The sequence below is a fragment of the Diachasma alloeum genome, unplaced genomic scaffold (assembly GCF_001412515.2).
Source record: "Diachasma alloeum isolate Michigan unplaced genomic scaffold, Dall2.0 Dall_scaffold_00219, whole genome shotgun sequence".
NCBI classification, from domain to species: Eukaryota; Metazoa; Arthropoda; class Insecta; order Hymenoptera; family Braconidae; genus Diachasma; species Diachasma alloeum.
Window position 1 is genome coordinate 1,030,927 of NW_021680384.1, and position 18,044 is coordinate 1,048,970.

At 34.6% G+C, this 18,044-nt stretch overlaps 4 protein-coding genes across 5 annotated transcripts; 3 read left to right on the top strand and 1 right to left on the bottom strand.

The window, feature by feature from the left end:
- Window positions 1-1,834: 1,834 nt before the first annotated feature.
- On the top strand, window positions 1,835-10,112 carry LOC107037364 (laccase-5). The gene is made up of 9 exons (XM_015255884.2): window positions 1,835-1,862; window positions 3,220-3,592; window positions 3,849-4,133; window positions 4,559-4,832; window positions 5,558-5,947; window positions 6,625-6,820; window positions 6,936-7,148; window positions 8,311-8,541; window positions 9,060-10,112. Exons 1-9 carry the CDS (start codon window positions 1,835-1,837, stop codon window positions 9,230-9,232), a joined length of 2,163 nt encoding a protein of 720 aa, XP_015111370.1. The 3' UTR covers window positions 9,233-10,112.
- Window positions 10,113-10,269: 157 nt separating this feature from the next.
- On the top strand, window positions 10,270-13,129 carry LOC107037392 (chymotrypsin-2). Its single transcript, XM_015255925.2, has 5 exons — window positions 10,270-10,400; window positions 11,018-11,168; window positions 11,704-11,953; window positions 12,024-12,161; window positions 12,879-13,129. Exons 1-5 carry the CDS (start codon window positions 10,319-10,321, stop codon window positions 13,029-13,031), a joined length of 774 nt encoding a protein of 257 aa, XP_015111411.1. The 5' UTR covers window positions 10,270-10,318; the 3' UTR covers window positions 13,032-13,129.
- Window positions 12,231-14,811, bottom strand: LOC107037391 (succinate dehydrogenase [ubiquinone] iron-sulfur subunit, mitochondrial). Of its 2 annotated transcripts, none has more exons than XM_015255924.2 (4): window positions 14,646-14,811; window positions 13,836-14,306; window positions 13,650-13,751; window positions 12,231-13,542 (listed from the first exon to the last, which is right to left on the bottom strand). In XM_015255924.2, exons 1-4 carry the CDS (start codon window positions 14,685-14,687, stop codon window positions 13,318-13,320), a joined length of 840 nt encoding a protein of 279 aa, XP_015111410.1. In that variant the 5' UTR covers window positions 14,688-14,811; the 3' UTR covers window positions 12,231-13,317. The 2 variants fall into 2 exon arrangements, with proteins under 2 accessions (XP_015111410.1, XP_028981891.1); XM_029126058.1 differs by lacking the exon at window positions 14,646-14,811 and adding an exon at window positions 14,513-14,596.
- A 739-nt stretch (window positions 14,812-15,550) lies between these two features.
- LOC107037393 (coenzyme Q-binding protein COQ10 homolog B, mitochondrial) lies at window positions 15,551-16,447 on the top strand. Its single transcript, XM_015255926.1, has 2 exons — window positions 15,551-15,792; window positions 15,956-16,447. The coding sequence occupies exons 1-2, from the start codon at window positions 15,644-15,646 to the stop codon at window positions 16,398-16,400; spliced, it is 594 nt and encodes a 197-aa protein (XP_015111412.1). The 5' UTR covers window positions 15,551-15,643; the 3' UTR covers window positions 16,401-16,447.
- The last annotated feature ends 1,597 nt before the right edge of the window (window positions 16,448-18,044 follow it).

The window sequence follows — 18,044 nt, forward strand, 5'->3', positions numbered from 1 at the left end:
CGTGTCACGCTTTCTGCATCGTTTGGCGCCCACGGCTATAGATGCATCTACAACCCTCGGAAACATGAGGAAACTGGTTGATAAAATTCTAATCAAGTAGTCGGGAATGCGCATCAGCGTTAGGTCAAGTCAAAAAATTATGAATTGAAAATTGCTGTTATTATAATGTATTTTTTCGTCATACGGGGGAAATATTATTCATTCATAATATATTTCATATTTTCATATTTTTTTGAAACTTACAATTTTTGCTTATATTATATTATATTATATTATATTATATTATATTATATTATATTATATTATATTATATTATATTATATCATATTATATCATATCATATTATATCATATTATATTATATCATATTCAAGTCTAGGATGGAAATAATTCCAAATCAAGCCCAGCAATATAAATTGCTGACAAAAAACGTAACATTCTTTTATTAAAAGACATAATTTCACTAGTTTTTTACAATAAAAATAATAATTAAATTTGAAACGACGAAATTGAAATTTGTACGATTGCAAAGTCGTTTCATGTGGAGTAAAAGAAAAAAAATTTCAGAATATAATATTACCTTTTACCTTACAATAGGGGTATTCGCAATATTTCACTCGGTTTTTACTTTCTCACCTGTCGGCCTTTGGGCAGTCTGACCGTAAGGCCCCCCAAAGGAATAGGTCATCACAATAAAATGCATATATTGGGTTTCGTCTAGTATACGTTCAAGACACACGTAAACGGTTGAAGTCGTCAGTAGCTGAAATAATTGATATTACCCGTGGACTCGCAATGCGCCGTAATACGATGATGACTGCCCGAGTGACGATAAATTACAAAAGCAAAGCAGTCGTGACTGCGTTCACATTTGCGAATTGATCAAATTTCACCTAATATGTACTAGACCTGTGCGCGCGCTTATCTATTCCTTGCGAAAATGAAGAAATCGAATTTATTAAACTTCATGTACGCAGATGTTTTATAAATATTGATAATGACTGGGAGAGAACTAAGAGAATGAAGAGTGAAACATCAGTGAATAATTCTTAATCTTCGATTAATTCTTTTTTTTACTTTTTAAAATAATCTCATTAAAATCTGTTATTGTTGAAAAATGAGGGGAGGATTGTGAATTGATTTCCTGGAAAACTGAAAAAATTTCCAGATAACCGTAGATCTTCAAAGAATTTTCATGAATTTTGTAGTGTTTAGAGTTTATGTATGAAAATCTGAGAGACAAGAATTGATTATTTTTGCGTATGATAAATATGAAAAAATTAAAATTTGGGAAGCGAAGAATAATTTGAGCGTTAAAAAAATTTAGAAATACTGTTTTGTTTCTCATGATCAACAATTGGGCAATTTCGATATGTTTTGATATAAAGATAAACTTTACACATGAAAAAATGACAAATATGAGGCAGAAAAAAATTTTGCCATTTGAAGAATTTGAAAGTTTCGACACATTTCGATATAAAACAACTTCACGTTTCTTTCATCATCAGTAAATAGGAAATAGGATTGTTTTCCGCTCGATGAGCTACTGCCCCAATACGTAAATAGGAAAATGAGAGAAAAAAACGGAAACTTCGTTCACTAGTCGAGAAATATGAGACAGCGCATTGACCTTTCAGTTCCATCGCCTTATCCCATCGCTACGAGTCCCGCAAAAGATGTATTCATGCATGAATAATAATACTAATCCTTGCGTCAAGTTCAAGGTGTCTGATTTCAATTTACACTGACGCAATTTGCGAGCACTTCGAGTAATCGACAGATCAATCGGCCGAACGAGCCGATTTTATTCATATTTTTCTTGCGAGGACGGCGAGATGGGGAAACGCGAGAGGCTGAGGCCAAGTTCGCACTGGATTAATCATCTTCATGTGTTGGCAATGCATAACTGAAATGGTGATTATGCAATGCAAACACAACAACTCGTACTCATCTAAATCAGCCATTTCATCGTTCTGTTTTTAGTCCTTTGGCGCCGATATTTATGAGCCTCTGGATGTTGAATAGACTTTCCTCAATGTTTTAGCGCGATTGTCTCTATTTAAATGAAAAATGTACAGGGACACTTTCAACTTCTCCCATGATCATTTAAACTCTCCCCTGACCTTTTGTCTACCCAAAGGCCTTCTCCTGACTTCTGGGAAGAAACAGGGAGTCTCATCACTCGATGTTAAAGATCATGAATTGCAAAAAAGGTCATTCTGATTCACGAACTAGATTTGAGCTATTTTCTTCTCAATTCCTTTCCATTTTAACGTACGATTTTTCGAATCAGCAGCGAAGTGGTTCAAGTCGACTCATCTCCCAGTTGAGTTTTTGAAGAATATCTCGGATTCTAAGGGAGCTAGCGAAATTTTCGTAATGACATTTGTTGTAGCTCTCAATCGGCTCTACAAAAAAGGTTATAACGAAAATTTCGCTATCTCCTTTAGTTTCCGAAGTATTCATTGAAAACTGATCAATAGTTAAAATCGACTTTTATTATTTTTTATGATTTATAGACATTTTCAGAGTCTGCAGTACAGAATATTTTCGCAATATCTTACGCTACACTGAGAGAAAAACAAACATGCTGTCAAACAAGTCTTGTTTGGATCAAAAAAATCGCTAGTTGAAAATTGCCAAAAAATAATTTGTTTGGTTTGAATTTGAAAGTCTCAAACATGAATAATTGCTCTGCTTTCAACAGCAACGAAATATTTGGCTCAAGAGGCGATATTTTTTTTCAACTACTAAATCTATTTTTTCGACAAAAATTTTTCATTCCGGCGCACTCTCTACCGGTTTGGCACCAAAAATCCTTTTCTGATAATTTTCAAAGAACTATTTTCTCGGCGCAAGTGAGACTTGTTTGAGAACTTTGTCGTTTTTCTCTCAGTGTATATCTATCACGTTAATTATTATTTACAAAAAATCGTGCAGCAAGTCCGTTAGATTTTTCACCGATATGATTTTACAAATGACATATCTCGTGTGCAGGATCACAATCATACATTATTACGCCACATATTCACGTTTATTTTATAACACCCGGACCTACGTGTCACAGAAACCGTACAGACACTTTCATGCAGCACCCACTTGTACTTTGTTGGCATTTTCTTTTCCGCTCGGTTGCACAAACTCCTTTATCATGCGCCTAAACATAGTAAAGTAGAATTCCGTTGCTGCCGTTATTGACTGGTTAATGTGAAATTTACAGAGGCATCGCCAGCCACCGACCAGACAGCGGCCTCGTCGTTCTGGAGTCCAGCGATTAAAACCGGAAATGTCTTCAGTCAAGACGACACATCGAGCTTTTTCTCCTCGGCCCACAGTCTTGTGCAGACGCATCCGTCAACGAGTGGTACATTTCAAAGTGGTTTCGGTGGTATAGACAATCTGGGCAGTTTGGGTATCACCGTTAGACCACCGAGAACACGACCGCTCGATTACAGTGAGCGGGCGACTGCTGAGCTCCGAAGAAATCCGGCATTATCAGCGCCTGATGAGTGCGCCAGGGCCTGCAGAGAGGGTGAACCGCCGCGAATATGTTACTACCATTTCACTCTTGAATATTATACTGTTCTTGGAGCGTAAGTCGCTGAATTCATTTATCCTAGGCTATTTTATTTTATTTTATTTTCATTTGCGGTTCCACAATTAGGGGACTGTCATTCACAATTAGATGATTTTTGATGATTAGATGATTTGACGAATGAATGGAATAATTGACAGAAATTGAGGATCGGAGAATAAAAATTCTATCGGATTATCATTATGTAAATTAAAATAGAAAAATAATGCATGCTCAATTATTTGTATATTTTTATTCGAATGGAACGCTTTCAGGGCCTGTCAAGTCTGCACCCCAAATACAACAAACACTGTCTGGAGCCATTGTCAATGCGTACTAGCGGACGGTGTGGAGCGCGGAATTTTAACTGCCAATCGAATGATTCCTGGACCGAGTATTCAAGTGTGCGAGGGTGATAAAGTCGTTATTGATGTTGAAAATCACATGGAGGGGATGGAGGCCACTCTCCATTGGCACGGTATTTGGCAGAGAGGATCGCAGTATTATGATGGAGTGCCTTATGTTACCCAGTGCCCTATTCAAGAGGGAAATACATTCAGGTAAAACTACTGACTCAACACTACCGATTTAATTTTTTTTATTTTTATAAAATTAATTAAATTTTCTATTTTTTAAATTTAAATTAAAATTTTTTCTATTAAAATTAAAATTTAATAAAAAATAATAATAATAACTAATTATAATTTAATTAAAGTTATATTATTATTATTATTATTATTATTATTATTATTGTTGTTATTATTATTATTATTATTATTGAATGTCCAATCAAATCAGCACAAAAAAACAAACGAAATTTTTCAATAGAGAAAATCCTATAGAAAACGTGTAGAATTCCAATAAAATTTTCTCGCGAATTCGCCAGGTTCTCTATTAACTTTTTTCCTGTGTGGATAATTCTGTTGAATTTGTTTATTAACATTGACGCGTGTCGTGTTATTTCCATCCCTCAAATATGTCTTAGATATCAGTGGACAGCATCAAATGCTGGCACTCACTTCTGGCACGCTCACACTGGACTACAAAAAATGGACGGACTCTACGGAAGTATTGTAATACGACAGCCGCCGAATAAAGACCCAAACAGCAATCTCTACGACTACGATCTCACGACCCACGTCGTTATGATCAGCGACTGGATGCACGAGGACGCAGCCGAACGATATCCCGGACGACTTGCTGTCAACACCGGACAAGATCCGGAAACTGTTCTCATTAATGGAAAGGGTCAATTCCGAGTAAGTGCACGAGTAAACCCCATTGACCCTGATAATTGACCCCTCACGTACCGCGCCCATATAACGCGGCTTGACCCAACGGCCGGGAGACTTACGGCGCGTCAACTCCGTTATATTCAATGAACGATAACTTGAAAACAGTCGAACGAAAAAAATTGAAATAAAATGCATTGGCTGCACTGAACTTTGAAATAAACTCCTAGAGAATTTCCTAATTTTCGACACGAATTTCAATGTTTGCCGACAATTGATTGCCGAGATCTTCGAACATGCTAAATTTATTTATAACAAACAAATTATTCAACAAATCGAAATTTAACTTCCGCCATTCGACAGAAGGATCATTGAAGTATTTTCAGTAAAAATTTCAAAATTTTCGGGGGAAATTTTGTCGATAAACGAGATGATTTAATGATTGAATCGGTTGGATGTCAAATTTTCATCCACAACTTTTGTTCATAGAAAAAAAAATAAAGTCATTGAAAAAAAATAAAATAAAATAGTTCACTGCAGAGACAATTCCATTGACTTTCCAGATATCTTTTCCAAATGTCAATGTGTCTCTTAGAATTCGAGAAAATGATTTTTTACTGTTGACAGAAAGGGTCGACACCATGCGTTGACCCCGGCCGATGGGACAAGTTTACGGGTCAATGCACGGTATCGACGCCGTACGTGAGGGGTTAGCCCTCGTCAATTAACCCGTGTTAATTAATTAATCGCAGGATCCCAATACTGGCTTTATGACCAACACCCCCCTGGAAGTATTCACAATAACTCCAGGTCGTCGGTACCGTTTCCGCCTGATCAATTCGTTCGGATCAGTGTGTCCAGCGCAAATAACATTCCAAGGGCACCCTCTGAATCTCATAGCCACCGACGGTGAGTCCGTGCAACCGGTGGCCGTTGATACGGTCATCTCCTTCTCCGGGGAACGCTACGATTTCGTTATAAATGCCGATCAGCCGGTGGGCGCCTATTGGATTCAGCTCCGGGGTCTCGGAGAGTGTGGTATCAAAAGGGCACAGCAACTGGCCATTCTCAGGTATGCGCGAGGCCCCTATCAACCCGCCTCACAGCCGCCTACGTATGATCTTGGTTTACCGCAAGGTGTTGTGAGTATTTTACATTTATTATTTTTTATTAATTTATTCAATCGTTCGGAGTTCTTCCAAAAAACTTCAACTTCTCTGCCTTTTGCTGTCAGTTTCCACCGATTTTAATAGTTTGTTAAATTAATAACAAATACAAAATTAAAAAAATTATTTTTCATTTTTTATAAATTTTAATAACTATTAAAATCGCTGATAATTATTATATCGCTAGCATTATATTAATATAATAATATAGAAATAATATATTATTATATTATTACTGTTATTATTATTATTATTATTATTATTATTATTATATTAATATAATAATAGTGATTATACTACTATATTACTATTGAAATCGTTGAAAAATGGCCACGAATGGCTGAGAAATTGCATTTTTTAGATTTATTCTTTCTCAAGAGGAACTTACACATGTTTTGAATAAAAAAGCTCTTTTGCACTTCTTTGATAAAATCGATATTTATCGAGTTATATTTTTTTCTTAAATTAACTACCTGGTCCAACCTAAAAATTTTGATTTCGCATAACTTTCAAAAATTTTTTTTTAAATAACATTACAAGGCCTGTTTGGAACACTTCTATATCACATTCAATTCTTATTTAAATCGAAAAAAAAACGATTGAAATAGTATGGCTCCTCTTACGTTTTCTCCATCACTGGTCTGTCCACTCAGGTACTCAATCCACTTGACGCCATTTGTAATATGCCGAGGGAAGATGCCGTTTGTATAAATCAATTGAAGAATGCCAGGCACATAGACGAGGGAATTCTTCAGGCACGACCGGATGTTAAAATTTTCCTGCCCTTCAGGTTCCTCTTCTACCGACCTGAAGAAGTCTTTCAACCTAACACGTACAACCGGTTCTTAGGTATTGGAAAGACACGTTTTAAGAGTTATTGTTTACTGCTTTGTCGTATGTTTATCGTTGCTAATAATTTTCTCTCGTTTTTCACAAAAAAATTAAATGTGAATGAATAATACAGTTGCACCGACGGGTGATCATGTAATATCCCTCGTTGATGAGATTTCATTCACATTCCCACCGGCTCCACCTCTATCGCAAATTGATGATATACCGCCGGAGCAGTTTTGTAATGGGGATAATAGACCAGCAGATTGTGGAGCTAATTGTATGTGCACCCACAAAGTTGATATTCCGCATAATGCAATTGTCGAGGTGGTTCTCGTTGACGAAGGTATTTCAATTTTTTTAGTCATTCCGTGAGGAAGATATAGGCATAATCATAAATTTTCATTCGAGTTGAATTTTGAATTAGTCAATTGTCAATATTACTCGCCAATTTTTTGATTGTTAAATTAATTATCAATTCAAGTATTCAATTTTCGATTATTTGGCTAATTGAAAAATACTTTTATGACATTGAGAAATATTTACTCAATAGTTAATTGGCTATTTCGTATTGTCAATTCTTCAGTAAATAGTCAATTGAAAAATTTAAATTACTAATTAGAATTTTATTTTTCAAATTTCAATGAAGATAAGGAAATCGACTTGTCATAATATTACTAAATTGATGATTGATGCCAATCTCCGCTTTGAAACATTATTTTTCAATTGTTAAATTAATCATCAATTCGAGTATTCAAATTCCGAATTATTTATTGACGATTATTTGGCTAATCGAAAAATACTTCTATGACATCGAGAAATATTTACTCAATAGTTAATTGACAATTTCGTATTGTCAATTATTCAGTAAATGGTCAATTGAAAAATTCAAATTACCAATTAGCATATTATTTTTCACATTTCAATGAAGATAACTAAATTAACTTGTCATAATATTACTAAATTAGTGATTGATGCAAATTCCGAATGATTTATTGCCGATAATTTGGCTAATCGAAAAATACTTTTATGACATTGAGAAATATTTACTCAATAGTTAATTGACAATTTCGTATTGTCAATTATTCAGTAAATAGTCAATTAAGATAAGGAAATCGACTTGTCATAATATTACTAAATTGATGATTGATGCCAGTCTCCGCCTTGAATCATTATTTTTCAATTGTTCAAACAATTTTTCAATTGTTAAATTAATCATCAATTCGAGTATTCAAATTCCGAATTATTTATTGACGATTATTTGGCTAATCGAAAAATACTTCTATGACATCGAGAAATATTTACTCAATAGTTAATTGACAATTTCGTATTGTCAATTATTCAGTAAATAGTCAATTGAAAAATTCAAATTACCAATTAGCATATTATTTTTCAAATTTCAATGAAGATAAGTAAATCAACTTGTCATAATATCACTAAATCAATGATTGCTGCCAATCTCCGTCTTAAATCACTATTTTCCACCTCTAATGGCATTTAAACAACAGTTCAACAGCCAAATCTGTCGCATCCATTCCACCTGCACGGATATGCCTTCAATGTTATTGGAATGGGTCGATCGCCCGACAAAAACGTCAAGAAAATTAATTTGAAGCACGCACTGGATCTGGACAGACGCGGCTTACTGCACCGAGAATTCAATTTGCCACCGTCTAAGGACACAATAGCAGTGCCTAACAACGGCTACGTAGTTTTTAGATTTAGAGCGGACAATCCCGGTGAGTTGACTGCGCTACTTTATATCCACACTGAGAGAAAAACAAACGCGTTGTCAAACAAATCTTGTTTGGGCCAACAAAATCGCCAGTTAAAAATTGCCAAAAAAATGTATTTGGTTCGAATTTGAAAGTCTCAAACATGAATAATTGTTCTGCTTTCGATGGCAACGAAATATTTGGCTCTAGAGGCGGATAACAAAGATTTTTCGGGAGCAAAATACGTAGGGGAGTATCGAATAACGAAGGAGTAGTGCTAGAAATGACATTTCTTGCGTCTGCAGAGAATGCAATTTTTTTTCAACTACTAAATCTATTTTTGCGACAAAAATTTTTCATTCCGGCGCACTCTCTGCATGTTTGGCACAAAAAAATCCTTTTTTGATAATTTTCAAAAAAATATTTTCTCGGCACAAGTAAGACTTGTTTGATAACTGTCATTTTTCTCTCAGTGCACGATGAAACAATACTTTCTCCATAAATTATTGCTAACAAAAATTTATTACTCCGTTATTTCACAGGATATTGGCTTTTCCATTGTCACTTCCTCTTCCACATAGTGATTGGTATGAATTTAATTCTACACGTCGGTACACACGCCGATTTACCACCAATACCACCAAATTTCCCAACGTGTGGAGATCATTTGCCACCCATAACTCCGCCCCTGCCACTGGAACACTCATTTCCCTGATAAAAAGTATTGAAAAAACTATCTCATAATCACTTGATAATAATCTTAGAACAATTTTCCCTTGTAACATAAATTTAAATAACTGGGATAGAGATATATCCATTCTTTCATGTGATTTGTTTTACACTAATGCATCAAACAAATCATATAATCCTTTTTATATTAGAGTAACTCTTGACTGACAACCAACAAAGAGCAGCTCAACAATATTTATTGAAAAAGTCTCAAATATTAATTATTAAGTGTCTACTATATTTTTTTATTTAGTCGATAATGAGACTTCAATGTTAACTAACAATTATCTTATTTTTTTTGTAAATAATATTAAATATAGGGAGATACATCAGTTGTATATGTATTATTTGTTAAATTGTTTGGGGTGTAGATGGATTATAATAATCAATGGATCGCGGAAAAGGAAGATCGAAAATAATAAACATTAGGTAGACGCTAACAGAATCATGGTGCCTCTATTAACAATTAGTGAACATGTGTGTACGTGTGGATTAATTTTAAGTTTATTTCTCTTTTATTCAGTGTGAATGGATTTTTAACGTAAAATATCAAGTCCAAGGGGCTAATGTCAAAAACAAAATCAAAGGAAATATTAATAGTGGGAGGAAAGAATAGGGTTTTTGTGTATAAATCAATGGGAAATTTGTATCTTCCAAAATTATTCACATTATTTTTTTTGCTCACACTCATATCGCCGATTGATGAAACCAAGATTTTGAAATGTCAATCAATCATTGCGTTACAACTTGTGCCTTTTGCTCTCTGTTGTTGATTACACCTATATCATTTCTCTTCTCCTTACTGTTACAGAGAAACCATGTATTTTTTTTCTATAATAATAATAATAATATAATAAAGTTGTTGAAAAAAATTGATTTTACTCTTGTAATCATTGACGATGTACATTTAATTGGTAAAGTATTTATAATGGTAATGCGCACTCTCATCCAATCGAGCATCCGATAAAAATAATCACGACGCATTGTTATTGATAAGTCGAATTGATAAGTAATCTAATGGCAATCAAGGAAGAGCCAAGTTTTGTATAAATGGGTGAGATATTCGAGATGAATGGATAGTGTCTTGTTTGGGTTTAAAATGCATATCGCGAGAATTTTACTGGTCATCGCTGTTCCTGTTGCGCTCAGCTGTGGTAGAAATTTTTTTTTATATATTTTCGTCGGACGGGTGAAAAAATTTAATAGAAAAACCTAGTGAGTTCGGTAGATTTTTAGAGAATTCTGTTGGAGTTCTATTGAATTTTCCATTAGTTTTTGGCTAATTTTCTTCACGGGAAAAGAATATTGAAAAAATTATTTTTTTCAATTAATTTATTTATTTGTAAATAAATTTATTTAATTATTTATTTAATTTATGAATTTATAAATTTATTTAATTATTTATTTAATTTATGAATTTATAAATAAATTTATTTACAAATAAATTATTGTTTAAAAAAATTAAGAAAATAAGATAAAATATTTATTTATAAATAAATTTATAAATAATAAATAATTTTAATTTTAATTTAATTTTTATTTTTCATAATAATTAAATAATTTTCTTTCATAAATTTATAAAAATATGAAAAAATGAATGACAAAAAATCTTAAAATTTGTGCGGAGGAAATCCTATAGAAAATATCTGAAGAGAACAAATAAAATAGAAAAATCGAATTCCATTGAATATTTTCTGGGATTTTCTATTAAACTTTTTCGTCCGTGCGTAAAACCCAAAATAATTTTCAAACTAATTTGATTATTCTATAGGCGCGACAATAGAGCGAATAGTGGGTGGTAGTGACGCCCCTGCGGGCAAGTACCCTTACCAAGTGTCTCTCCAGAAAAATAATCGTCACTTCTGCGGTGGGAGTATAATTAACGAGCGATGGATTCTCACCGCAGCTCACTGTCTCCAGGGGTAAACGTAGCATCATTTATTAATTTATTAAAGTAGCTCTACCCTTACGGTAAATTCAAATATTATTGAAAACTGCAAAGAAATTGCAGAAAACTCGATTAGATTCGGGATTCTAATTTGTTTCTCAATTTAATTATCGTTTTGGTTTTTCAAAGAAGAAATGTTTGAAAATCAGGATTTGACCCAGTGTCTTATGTGAAAATCAACATTTCCATTGTAATCAAAGATTAAAATCAGAATTTTTTTTCATTAGATATGAAAAAGTGAAGAATTTTTTTGTCACCTCATAAAAAATAATCCACCGTTTTGCAAACAAGTTTTATTATTTATTCATAAGAGGGAAATGTTTGAAAAAATATCAATATTTTGCGAAATTTAGATAATACTGACTGGGTATGAATTTTTCAAATTTTTTCCATGCAATTTAGTTGAAAAATTTAAAAACTGAAAATATCCAAAAGTACAGCGTAGCCCGGCCGAAAGGTAGAGCTACTTTAATTGCCCTGAAAAATCCGGAATCGTTGTTTTTGCGCAGGCAATCGCCTTCGGCAATAAAAGTTCTTGTCGGTACCACTTCGCTATCGAAGGGAACCGAATACTATCAATGTGGATTTCTGAAATGGCATCCAAAATTCACAATGATCCTCATTCATAACGACGTAGGCGTTCTTCGTGTCACGAAAGATATAGAGTTCAATGAAAATGTTCAGGCAATTAAATTGCCGACAGAAAACTTCAATGGAATTAACACTCGTGCCGTTCTTACTGGCTGGGGAACTACTGTGGTATGTAAATAAAAAAAAGATACCCTGATACGAGTGAAATACTCTTAATATTCTCTCGCCTGCTTCCAAGCTCAATGGACGTGTGCCCGATAAACTCCAGCAACTGGAAGTTAAGGTCATATCGCAGTTGAAGTGTAAGTTGAGACACTGGCTCCTAACGAATTCTCAGATTTGCACGTTGAATAAACGCGGCGAAGGTGCCTGTCATGTAAGTAATCTAACAAGTAAATAAATGTAGTGAACACTAAAAAACAAAATTATTTTTTCCAAACATCCATTGATTTTTTCAAGTTTTATTGTTTTAATTATGATAAATATTCCCCAACTTTTTCCGTTTCCAATTTTCTGATTCAATTTGTATATTTTGACGTACATTTGGTCAAAACAGTTGTTTTTTGTGATGATAACTGGGGATTATCCTTCTTTTGTAAGCCTCGACCGAATTACGATCACCCGGTCGTTTATTGATGTCTTGTTTCATCGATGAAGAATTGCAAGAAATTAATGAAATTCGTAATTGAAATTGTTTGTTTGTCCATTTTCACTGATTGAATTGCATGTAATATTCTGTAGACTGTTCTTGTAATATTTAATTTTTATAAACATGATTATGACTTGTATTAATTTTTTTTCATTCACTTTACTCTTCGTAGGGATTATTTGCTCAGGTATCGATGGGAAAAAGAGGAGAGTTTGTTTTAGGAAAATCTGTCGGGGAAGAAAAATCGTGGAACCCAACAGAGTCATCCTCTAGAGTAACACGGTTCTCATAATTGAAATCTAATTAGGGAATGACTCGATTGGAGAAATACGATTTTGAACAAAATAAATGCTCCTCTCAACTAGATGAATATTTGCCAAAAATGATTTTTTCTCTCAGTGAATTGAGAGATTAATCCATTGTTTGTATTCACATTAATTCTAGGGGGATTCTGGTGGACCTCTGGTATCGAAAGGCTACCAAATTGGCCTTGTATCTTACGGCCTTCCCTGTGCACGAGGGAGTCCCGACGTATTTACGAGGGTTTACAGTTTCGTCAATTGGATCAACTCAACTATTCGAGAGAATACAGTGTAATCGAGACTCCAGAGTTTATTCATCAGTTGCTCAATAAATATTACATTATTCTACCTTGAAGAGTGCCGCGAGTGAAATAAAAAAAATAATTTCGATAATTATGTCGTTTTACTTGCAGACAAAGTAGATGAAAAACTACGAAAAATTCACCTCATCCTCTGTCAATTTCCAATCAACTAGCCTTCTTTAAATCTTTTTTACATCAATATCAAATTATTGTATTGCTCATATCACTGGTAAGTTTGAGAAGTCGAAAATCTTCTAGATAACTCGATCGAGTTGAGACTCAGTTGTGCAGTGCTGTTGTATCGAGACCCGGCTTGTCTTTCTGTATGACATTACCCAGTAATTTCTTAATCTCTGCAATTGCTTTGCCAGGATTGAGGCCTTTGGGACATGTTCGAGTGCAGTTCATAATAGTGTGGCATCGATACACTGAGAATGGATCACGTAATTTATCCAATCGCTCTTTAGTCTGAGTGTCTCGAGAGTCGATGATCCACCTGTATGCCTGAAGTAAAAAATAAAGCCCAGTGAAAACACGAAACTGTTGAAATTTGAAATGGAAAAATGAAAAATGAATGAATGGACAAACGAAAATTATAATTTTCCACTCACCTGCATGAGAACAGCTGGTCCAAGGTATTTATCTCCATTCCACCAGTAGCTCGGACACGAAGTACTGCAGCAGGCGCAAAGAATGCACTCGTAAAGACCATCCTAGAGCCAAAAATGGATTACACAGTCATTCGCACTGAACTGACCATAAAAAATTTGAAAAAAAAAGAACAATGAATGACAAACCAATTTTTTACGATCGTCAACACTCTGCAAATACTGTTGTGTCCCCACTTTCTTGCCGTCCGAACGCTGCAGCCAGGGCTGAATACTTTTGTACTGATTGTAGAAGTTGTTCATATCAGGAACGAGATCCTTCACGATGTACATGTGCGGTAGGGGATAAATCTTACTCGTGCTCTTGACATCGCTGTCGATCTTGCTGATGCACGCCAATGTGTTGGTGCCACCAATGTTCATGGCGCACGAACCACAAATTCCCTCTCTGCATGACCTTCTGAATGTGAGGGAGGGATCGATTTCATTCTTAATTTTAATCAGAGCATCGAGGACCATGGGACCACAACTGCTGAGATCGACACTGTAGTCCTGCATGTACGGTTTCTCGTCGGGCTTGTCTGGATTCCAACGGTATATCGAGAACGTCTTCAGTCTGGCTTCAGCATTTTGAGGAGACGAGCAGTGGAAAGATCGCACCTAGAGTTCATAATAGCCAGTTCAGTCCTCAGTTGAGTTTTCCAGAAATATTTCCGAATTTAAGGGAGATAGCGAAATTTTCGTAATAACCTTTTTTGTAGAGCGAATTGAGGGCTACGAAAAAGGTTATGAGAAAAATTTTGCCATCTCTCTTAGGTTCTGAGATATTCGGTGAAAACTGGGCGATAGTCAACATTGACTTGTACCGTTTTACCAATTTGCTGCTGAATTTTTGTTACGAGTTTTTGTGCAATTTAACCGGAGCCAACTGTCAGTGACAGTGCTAAGTGACAAGTGGGGGCATGGAGGGGTAATTTTGGAATTTATAACAGCACTCACTTGTTTGAAACAATACCTCCAGGCCGGGCTGATATTTGCCATCTTGAGGGCAACAACGGAAAAATCCGACTTTCAATTTTTTTCTCTCAATCACTATCAATTCCTTTGAATGCCTCTCAGCCGTATGACTTGGTTATGTAATGGTTATATACAATGCCAAGCGGGGGCATTTCTATGAAGAGCAGAATTTCCCGCCAGGACGCATTTTCGAAGGGAAAAGACGAACTTGAAATTTCCCAAGTTCAAGTCGAAATCTGTAGAAAATTATCTCTAAGATGAAAAATATATACTAATGTCCGTCCTAGAGATATCGTTTTTGAAAAATTATCTGCTTGCTATCTTAAGACGCGGGTGGGGCAATATCTTTTTGACAGACTTTTAGTGAATTTTTCATCTTAGAGATAATTTTCTGCAGATTTCTAATTGGATTAGATAATAATAGACTTGTGCTTCATATATTCAGATGTTTTATAAATATTGATAATGACTTGAAGAGAATTAAGAGAATGAAGAGTGAACCATCAGTGAATAATTTTTAATCTTCACGCGACTAATTGACCAATCAGAATTGAGGATTAGCGGTCAGGCAGTTTCGAGATATTTCGGTATAAAACAACTTCACTTTATTTCATCTTTAGTAAATAGGATATTTCGATATAAAACAATTTCACGTTTATTTCATCTTTAGTAAATAGGAATAGGAAAAAATAATATAGATAATATCGATAATATATAGATAATTTTTAGTAGATCGAAACTTTTACCACAATTCACTTGCCAGTCATTTTTAGATTGTTTATAATCTACACATATTCCGATCTTCGGAGATTGTGGTATCAGTGCCGGCTCGACTCGACCCATAACAAAAAAACCATCTGCGCATGAGCGAACGATTGCGATGAGAAATACTTTAGCCAACTCTCGACTACTCTCGAGTTCTCGACAATTGCGAGAACAAGACAAGACTAGACTTATGGAGTGTTTTTAAATAATCATTCATGACGTTGTATTACAGGAGTATTTATTCGGGCGAAAAATATATTTTACAAAAATGGGGCTGTTTCGACGGACAGTGGAGGCAACTATTTACAACTCCACACGAGAGACGTAACAGAACGAGAGAATATGAGGGTCGGAAATTGATCGGGTAAAACAGTGTTGTGTTCACATAAAAGACCTCTCTAAATTTAATAAAATTCAGTTAACCCATCGTAAGATTGTAATATTTATCAAGACACTGACACCATGAGAGGATTTTCAAAAAACAAAAAAAGAAAGACTCGAGAGAAAAATAACGTTATTGTTTCTAGGTTTTCAATGGAGCAAATTTATACAGTCGTAGCCGATATTGAGAATTACAAAAAATTCGTGCCATTTTGTAAAAAATCGGATATATTGTGGCGTGGAGAAGATGCTGTGAATGCTAGTCTATCCATTGGATTTCCACCCCTCAACGAGAGTTACACCTCAAAAGTCACAATGCACAAACCCTATTTTGTTAAGGCCGTATGTACAGATGGTAAATTATTCAATCACTTGAATACTCTGTGGATCTTCAGTCCGGGACTGAAGAACAATGGAAACACGAGTGTCATTGATTTTTCACTGTCATTCGAGTTCAAATCAGTTCTCCACTCCCAATTGTCAAATTTATTCTTCAACGAGATTGTTAGACAGATGGAAAATGCATTCATCGACGAGGCGTACAAAAGATATGGTAGGCCATGTATCAAGACAGTCAGACTCGAGAGATAGTAAATAAACTACTGTTGATTGAAAATAAATTCTCTCCACACTCGGTAGATCAGTTTCAATCATTCTTATTTTTTTAGATATATTTTCTCGTCTTTCATTTTCCTAGAAAACTAATAACACTTGATTGTAATTTTCATATCAACACACGATTCAACCCTCGCACACTTATCCAACTACGTTAACGTACATATTTTCAGTTTTTTTTTTCTAACTTGCGAGTGAAAATAAATGTCAGAGTACATGATTATTGAGTATGAATTTTTAGTTTACAATCTAATTGGCATTTTAATCACAAAGCTTGGTTTTATCTAAGCGTAGAATTTTATACAAGGCGCCAGTACCAAGCATTTTCACTTTAAAACTGTAAATGAAAATGATTTTCCATTAATTCAGTAGCGAAGTGGTGAAACGGTTCAAGTCGACTCATCTCCCAGTTGAGTTTTTGAGAAATATTTCCGAATCTAAGGGAGATAGCGAAATTTTTGTCATTATATTTTTTGTAGCTCTCAATCGCCTCTACAAAAAAGGTTATGACAAAAATTTTGCTATCTCCCTTAGATTCCGAGATATTCATTCACTTGTACCGCTTTACCACTTCGCTACTGAATTATAAAAAAAATTGATTTCTCAATGTCGTACTAATTACGTTAATTTTGAGCTTTCAACTGCCTAGTGAAGATTCAGCTCGTCTTCTACAGGACTTTTATGTATATGTTTAGTAAAAAAGTAGATATTGTTCTAATTGATGAAAAGAAAAATGCCGGCGATGATGCCGTTACAAATAGCTCACATCGGCCATTTTCTCTCGTCTCACATCACATGAAAAAATTCAATAGAAAACCTTGCGAATTCGCGAGAAAATTCTTTTGGCCTCTGCGGGCATTAGCTGATTCGACATGAAGGAATCTATTGTCTATTAAATGGTTCATCGTGGATCACGCTAAAAAAGTCTCAATCTTCAATTTGACAACAGAGCTCGTTTTTGTGGCATTTTTCGAGTAAAATTAGAGGAAATTACATGAATGATGAGGTATCTGAAAACAACTTATCAAGAGAAAGCTGTTCCATTGAGGTGAGAAATCCTGAGGCATCAATTTTCTAATTTTTTTTCACTCCGATTCTGTAATGCAAAATAAAACAAAATCCAGGGGAAAAAACTTGGAGAATTTGTGCCCATTAATTTGTAATGGAAAAAATCTCAAGCGAAAAATTCTAACAAAAATTCGAGATCTATTGACGTTTTCTTATCGAATTTTTCTTATAGAATTCCAATAGGATTTTCTAAATTCGCCAGGTTTTCTATTGAATTTGTTCATGCGTGAAAAATCTTCATTGATGAAAATTAAAACGAAATATTCTTTTACAATAAAGCACCCACATTATCAATTCTAATAAGCAGATGAACCTTGCACAGCAAAGTTTTCACATTATAGAGTCTGATATGAATTTCGTATTGTATTTTTCGTTTTTTCTTGCATTTTTTCCACAGTATTGTCGTAGGTCTTAAAAGGGAGGTATTATCTATATTGTTGTAGACAAAAGTCAATTTCAATTTAATTCAATTTTTTCTCTGTCCTGAGATAATCCTGTGTCTCTCTCTCTCTCTCTCTCTCTCTCTCTCTCTCTCTCTCTCTCTCTCTCTCT